Here is a 7,332-nt window from a genome sequence, read left to right on the forward strand (position 1 = left end):
TGATGGTAGATCAACTTGTGAGCTCCCATACATCCTCCCATCCTGACTATTTTTGCCAAAAGATGCAATGCCGTTTTCCGAATTTGAAACGTTGGACAGCGATTATAAATTAGCCATTTATACCATATCTTAGCCACATAAGATTGAATGAAGACCTCATTATCCAGGGTAGCTCGAAGCCTTCAATTTTGCAATGTGGGTTCCGGTATACGAATTCAAGGTAATGAAATTATTACTATTTTATACCTTTAAACGAGCAATTCTTGTATATTAATATATATATAATCAGAATCTCGGAAACAGCTCCAACGATTTTCATAAAATTTAGTATACAGGGAATTTAGGGGGCGATAAATCGATCTAGCTACGATTTATTTTCAGAAAATGTTATTTTATTCGTGTTTTCAATAATCAACTCTTGCCGACATCTATTGGCGAATAATAATACTATTTTTCTTAATTGAGAGAAACTAACCGCTTTAAAGACACAACAAGATGGCGTTATCAAAAAAAAACGAGCAAAGCTCGGTCCTCATCCAGTTAATAAATAAATAAGTATTAGGTAATAATTTTTTTGAAGTGGTAAGAGCCAATGGTTTTTCCTTTAACTCTTACCACTACTGCCTATGTACTATGTAAATGGGAAATAAATAGAGTAAGTATTCAAAGTTTATCCTAATAAATATTTATATTTTTTGTAATAATAATAAATGCTATAGCGGTGGCTATCATAGAATAGAAGCAATATGGCAAAAACTTGCATCGCGCTAAGAACATTTTCAAAATAAACTTTAATATTTTTACTGGTATTAGGACCTCTTGTGAGTTCGCGCGGGTGGGTACCGCCACCCTGCCTATTTCTGCCGTGAAGCAGTAATGCGTTTTGGTTTGAAGGGTGGGGCAGCCGTTGTAACTATTCTTGAGACCTTAGAACTTATATCTCAAGGTGGGTGGCGCATTTACGTTGTAGATGTCTATGGGCTCCAGTAACCACTTAACACCAAGTAGGCTGTGAGCTCGTCCACCCATGTATGCAATAAATAAAAAAATAGAATACAGGTTTCGAAAACAAAATTCGGACCAGAAGTAGATCCAGTGAGCAACAACACTCGCTCGGTGGAAGATTTCCTTTTGTTGTTACCCCAAAAATCCAATACTTCACTGTCAACAAAGTTATTTTAATATATTCATTAAATCATATGCTTGTACTTTCTCGCTCTACGTAAGGTTGTTGACTTTGCGATGTAAATAACCTCTGAACGGTAATATTATTAGGGAAATTTGGTCAAGGCATGACAAAATGAATCTTGCGTATCTTATTTGAAATATTTTAAAATAAAAGTTTGACGGTACCAATAAAATTGACTTCGAGAAATTTACTGACTTTCCTACAATAATAGATAACTAATTTTACTTATTTTATATCGGGTCTCTATGGATGTGGTACTAAAATTGTGTCTGTAGTATCATTTATATGGTTTAGTTGTAACAAAACATTAAATTTATTGTACTTTAGTTAGCTTAGTACTATACACGCGTATCAACATCGAACTCGAACAAAAGCAAATTACGTACAAAACATTTGTTTTCCTGCTTTGTGTTTACCCATTCTTCTGTTGGCTGCGTAAAGTTTACTAAGTAATTAATTAACGTATGTAATGAACGTATAGAAATTTATTTGTTATTTTAAATCACGTCATCTCGGTCCGATAACGACTTTAAAGAAAACGTCACCGGTTTATCAACTGCTCGTGATTTAATTGGAACAAGGTAATAATTTACATACTTGTCTTCATTTACTTGTGTATTATCGTTTCGTTTGTTAAATCTTCATAGAAAATATTCACACGACGTCTACTGGTTTTGTCCGAGTCGCGAAATACTACATTTGAAATTCAATTATTTTGATTTCTAAGCGGTCAGATCGACTTCTTGAATAATAATTAGTGCACGCCACTCGATGCTACTCAGAAATAAACGAAAAAGAAAACTTTTCAAATATTAACTATTATAAAATATGTATAATACAAGAGTATGATTTCCTTTACAGCTTTATCTCTTGGTTGCTAGTTGTTGGACGCTGCTTGGTTTTAAATTCACATGGAAAGCATATGTGACATGACGTGTAATAAGGATCTTAACTAATTGTTAAAAACATCATACTTCACGTTTGAAGTCTACATTATAGCAGCTTAATCTTTTCCCAGTTAACCTTAAAAAGATTAAGCACAAAGAATGTGAACTTAATAGATTTAAATACAGGAATAACATACGTCGCTCATCGCACGTTATGCAGGAGAGGGCGCTGGGGCGGCGGCTCCGGCGCTGCGGTGTCGCCAGTGGCGGCCTCCTCGTGGCCCACTCCACTCAGCTGAGGGCCTCGGGCACAGCAGATCGAAAGTTCAACGCAAGATCGAGCGCGCATATGTAAATATCGGCACATTTACAAGCGAAAGGGTTCACCAAAGCGGCGCACTAACGCATCGTTGTGCGGGAACCAGTCCAGTGAGATTCCTACAGTTTCCGAATGAAAAATGTCGAACGAACTCCGGGTTCATCACTCGACACGGGTGTGTGGTGCGCGACACGGTCGCCGCTCGACTGCCGCCCTCCTCTCACTACCATACTGTTGGCTGGTATATTTATCGCTTAATTATTGGACTCGTCTGTGTAACAATTATGAGGCAGGTCGTCGTGTGGCAGGCGCTGGCGGATGGCGCGCGGCGCTATCAAGTCTGCGGTCATGGGTTGCGTCACAGCGCAGCACCGCGTAGCACCCGCATCGTACGCGCAACCTTCCAAGATTTTATCTTAAACCTACACAAAATCATTGGCCCGTTTGCTCTGTATGACTGATGCATGTATGATTTAGATATGTTATAAAGCAAGTCCGCAAATATAGTTTCAACAAAAACATCTGCTTACTCATAGGGACATAATTATTTATCTCGATATTATTAGTACATGGCTCAAGTAACCGTTTTTAAGACTCCTATCAAATATATTAAAATAAAATTCATTTCTTGAAAGAGCCGGAGTTGATCACTTTCCAACAGTTCGCATGTTTGTCATAGAGGCAATAAAATTTCATATTTGTTACGGCATCCATACATACATTATAAACGTAACTGTCAGTATTGGTAAGAAGGTAGGCCACCGAGGTCTCTACCTACTAGCTCCTAATTTCCCATCACTTGACCGTGTTGTTTACCCCATAAGTTCTCGCTCTAATTGATATTTCGAATATTGGCCGTAGTCGTCTTATAGAACCGCTCGAGTCGATGTCATACTATGACCTCTTTCTGCTACTGAGCATTACTTTCGATTTGAGGACTGAATTAGTGTTAATTCCATTACAATTAGGTCTCTAATCTCATTGCTGAATTTGGACGGCACCATCGTTTTCTGGGAGCTCTTATAACAGGTTACCAGAATGCACCGTGAACTCTAACACTTATCAACACTAATAAAAATTATTATCGACTAAATTTGTTTATGTATTGTACCTACATGCTGAGGCAAAAATAAAAAAAACATGTGGTAGAGCTACTCGCTACTCAAGTCCTGCCTTGAACACACCAAAAGATCATAATTTGAAATTTTATTTTACTTCTATCGCTGTTGCGTTCTGCCAGCACGCAATGGAACACGAATAACACAAAGGCCAACTGCTTTCGGTTTGAATTGAAACTTGTTTATACGTACTTATGACAACTGAAGACACTCTTTGTTATAATTATACAATCCACACTTATACGATTGCGTTGACAGAAGAGTGCAGTGTGTAATTAATAATTATTTCGGTACTATCGGTACTTTTATATTGTATTCTATTATATCAGTCCATAAACGTCCACTACTGGATATAGGCCTCCCCCAAGCCTCGCCACAAAGATCGGTCCTGCGCTGCCTGCATCCGTGAAGACGTAGCGTGGGTAGGCCTCCCACAAGATGAACCGACAACTATTGAGGTTCGAGTGGATCAGCTGGATGCAAACACGGTACTTATAACTTTAGAATAGTAATAGTTAAGAGAGATCTTTATAGAGTCATATGTCTGGCAGTGGATTTTCATGAACTAATTATGATGATTAGATAAGATTACTGCAGAGTAGAACACCGAGCTCGATAGCTGCAATTGGAGTTGGATATAACCATCAGTGAACGAATGTAGGCAAATCAAAAAGTGTAGTATTTATTATATAATGCTACACAATACACGTGCTAGAATACCAAATTAGTGTGTGTCAACTAAAAAATTAAGGCATGCTTTAACCTTAATCTTTATACGACCTACGCTTCAATAGGACGCATGAGACAAATTAGAGGTCACTACGCGTTACATGCATATGCATGTTTATCGAACACAGGATAAATACGAAGTCAAGAAATCAAAGTAGGTAAATAAATGATGTGGCAGGCACAAGGCACTATATTGAATTTTATTTGGAAACTAAAACAAAATGTTGAAGTTATCATACTATAGTAACTATTTCGCCGTATCATGTACCTACATAAAATTTTATGACGTACCTAAAAACACTCACCTATCCATGTTTTCAATTTGAAACTTCTATATGGAATCAAATGGAAGTAGCTGGTATTTGGGAACCCCAGTCCGCGGATAGAAGCAGTACCTACCCTACGCAAAGCCGGGCTTGTGCTTTATAAAGCAAAAGTCTTTACTCGGAGGTCAAGCACCATTTCTCTCTGTTGAAGACTCCAATTATTTTAATAGTCGATTCACCGTATTCGGAGACCTTCCTTATAGAGTTCTTCGCTTCAGATACAAGTTTCGATCATCTAACCTGAATTGTGTTTGTCTATAGCTTACCCGCATCGCAATAGAATAGAAGCTAGTACAATGAATTGGCACGCTGAACTATTTCTATCATCGCCTCCTTCACAAGCACTACTTGGATCGCTCAAGACATTGATTAGCTTTAAGATGTAAGGAAACGCAATTATTCAACCTCAAAACATAATAGGCGAAATTTAACCTCCAGGCATGCGTAGAATCTAAACCTAAGATACATAAGATCGAGATGCTCGAAAAAATCGGGGCGCAGACTTCATGTGCTCACCGCTCAATGCAGAAATAACTACCTTAAAAGTCAGTTTCCGACACATTAGTCACCGTTAGTATTTTTTATTTATGTCAGAATATACTTTATTGCCTTTTACGATTTAGAAACGCTTTCACCATGTATGATATAAATATTTTGTATTTTAGAATAATTGAAGTTAATGCAGTGGCGTACCTAGGGGGGGGCGGTGGGTGCGGTCCGCACCGGGCGGCACTTACCCTGGGGCGGCATTTTTAGCATTTACTTTTAGTTGTTTAAAACAATTTATTCATTTCATATTTATTTTCTTTCTTGAATAATAAATGATTATTATGATTATTATAAGTTTAATATTTGATTTATTGAAGTGAAACTTCCTTATCGGCGTTGGAAAAAAATTTACCGTCACATTTTTCGGTTACGCGTCACTTTTTTCCGTTACGCGCCATCTGTTTTGTATTCATGTCTATGATAATAAAATCCTTTTGTTTAAACTTTATCTAATTTAACTTTTTTGTATTCATGTCTATGATAATAAAATCCTTTTGTTTAAACTTTATCTAATTTAACTTTATTTAACCAATTTCTAGAAAGTTGCATGTAGATCATTTTTCGAAAAATAAGGCCATAAACAAGTTTCACTTCTTACGTGTGTACACTAGTACACGCACACATTTTATAAATTATGATTAGCTATATGATTTCGAATATTATTCATCGGTGTATATAAATGCATATTAGTGTAAATTTTGAATTCTAATTCAAGAACAAGGTAATAATTTGATTTTATTGTATTAATAAAAATTCTTTGAATTCGTAAAAGTATCTTTTCGATTTTGTTCGGCAATTTTTCCTAACTAAATTTTTTTAATATCAGTTTATAAATGTCATTTCTTTTGAAAAGTTTATATGATTACTTTGAAGTAATATATCAATATTTTTTTATTCATCGATTTTTCTTTTGAAAAACAGGGCCGGCGGAAGGTGCTCTGCTAGGTCTGCAAAGCATTAGGGCGCCGGCATAAGAACTATCTTTTTCAAACAACAAAATCTAAACGAGACAAAACTAAAATACTGACGAAGTTACAATTTCAGAACTCGCAAATAGATAAATATTCTCAGTCCGTTTTGAAGAATTGTATTTGGATTGATAAATTGCTTAAAAACCATTTTGTTCATTAGCGATTCAATCTTTTAACAGTGAAGAGTGAAACAAATTATTAGGGTGCAAGTGCATTTGGGGAATTTATAATTGTTAAGCATATTGTATTACGTATTGTAGATATAGATGTTATTCAGCGAAGTAAAATAACTTTGCCGTTTTCTATAAATAATATACTATTTATTTCGGCAAGTTATATTTTTATTATATATCCCTAGGATGAAACGAGTAAAAGAAAGCGGTGCGTCATTTAGAAAGAAAAGAAAGAAAAGGGAGGAAATACAGATTAAAAACACTGGAGCACTACTCAAATACATCTCTCATAAGCCAACTTCTAGTTCTTTTAGTATTGTTGCCTCAAATACGGGTGAAGAAGCAGCGCTCGAAGGCGAAAAAACATTATCCAATGTTGTTCAAGAGGAAAGACCTGTTTCACACACTGGCGAAGAAGTAGAAAGTTTATCAAGTCCTAATGAAGAATCTGCTGCACAAATTATTCTGTCTGTTTCTATGAAAGATATTGGATTATGGCCTAACAAAATTGACGACAATACAAGAGTATTTCTGGTACATCAAGGTCCCTTTTTAATTCAAAATTTAGACGCCGACTTCGGCGAAGGAATAAAACGTTCTAATAATACAAGCAAAGCCAAAGGTGAAACAAGAAAACTGAGTCGGGACTGGTTTTTTCAAATTTTGCCTAATGGCGAAAAGCTCTTAAGATCGTATATTACCATCGAAGAAAAGTATTTATTGTTTCTGCTGCAAACTGTTTGATAATCTTTGTCAAGCAGGTTTTAATACGGAAAATGGTTTTAACAAATGATGGAAACTTAATCCTAAAATTAGTCAACATGTGGTTAGTTCGCTGCACATCCGATCATATTACAAATGGAAGGGATTAGAAATAAGACTTGGAAGTGGAGCAACTATTGACAAACTACAACAACAGAATATTGATAAAGAAATAAAAAAAATGGAAGGAAATTCTAACAAGAATACTTGATATAATTAGATTCTTAGCAAAACAAAATTTGGCATTTCGAGGACATCGTGAAAGTGTTCATCAGGCAAACATCGATTTACTCGAAAATAGAGAAAATT

The 7,332-nt window shown here is 35.9% G+C and overlaps 2 protein-coding genes and 1 long non-coding RNA gene across 3 annotated transcripts in view; 2 read left to right on the forward strand and 1 right to left on the reverse strand.

The window, feature by feature from the left end:
* Positions 1-2,737, reverse strand: part of Dpp (decapentaplegic) — a 25,585-nt gene extending 22,848 nt beyond the window's left edge. Inside the window, exon 1 of the mRNA XM_012693075.3 lies at positions 2,274-2,737. The gene's annotated coding sequence lies outside the window, so the exon portion shown is untranslated. The remainder of the gene's footprint in view (positions 1-2,273) is intronic.
* LOC134199832 (uncharacterized) lies at positions 881-5,201 on the forward strand. The gene is made up of 3 exons (XR_009974474.1): positions 881-1,770; positions 2,263-4,001; positions 4,830-5,201. It is a non-coding gene; the product is annotated as an uncharacterized LOC134199832 (long non-coding RNA).
* A 1,246-nt stretch (positions 5,202-6,447) lies between these two features.
* Positions 6,448-7,005, forward strand: LOC101743274 (uncharacterized). Its single transcript, XM_038014424.1, has one exon. It carries the CDS (start codon positions 6,448-6,450, stop codon positions 7,003-7,005), a length of 558 nt encoding a protein of 185 aa, XP_037870352.1.
* Positions 7,006-7,332: the final 327 nt, after the last annotated feature.

Source organism: Bombyx mori, chromosome 12, assembly GCF_030269925.1.
Source record: "Bombyx mori chromosome 12, ASM3026992v2".
Lineage (NCBI taxonomy): Eukaryota > Metazoa > Arthropoda > Insecta > Lepidoptera > Bombycidae > Bombyx > Bombyx mori.

Bases quoted from the DNA above. Each gene is read 5' to 3' on its own strand.
- LOC101743274 (XM_038014424.1), top strand. From the start codon at position 6,448: ATGAAACGAGTAAAAGAAAGCGGTGCGTCATTTAGAAAGAAAAGAAAG.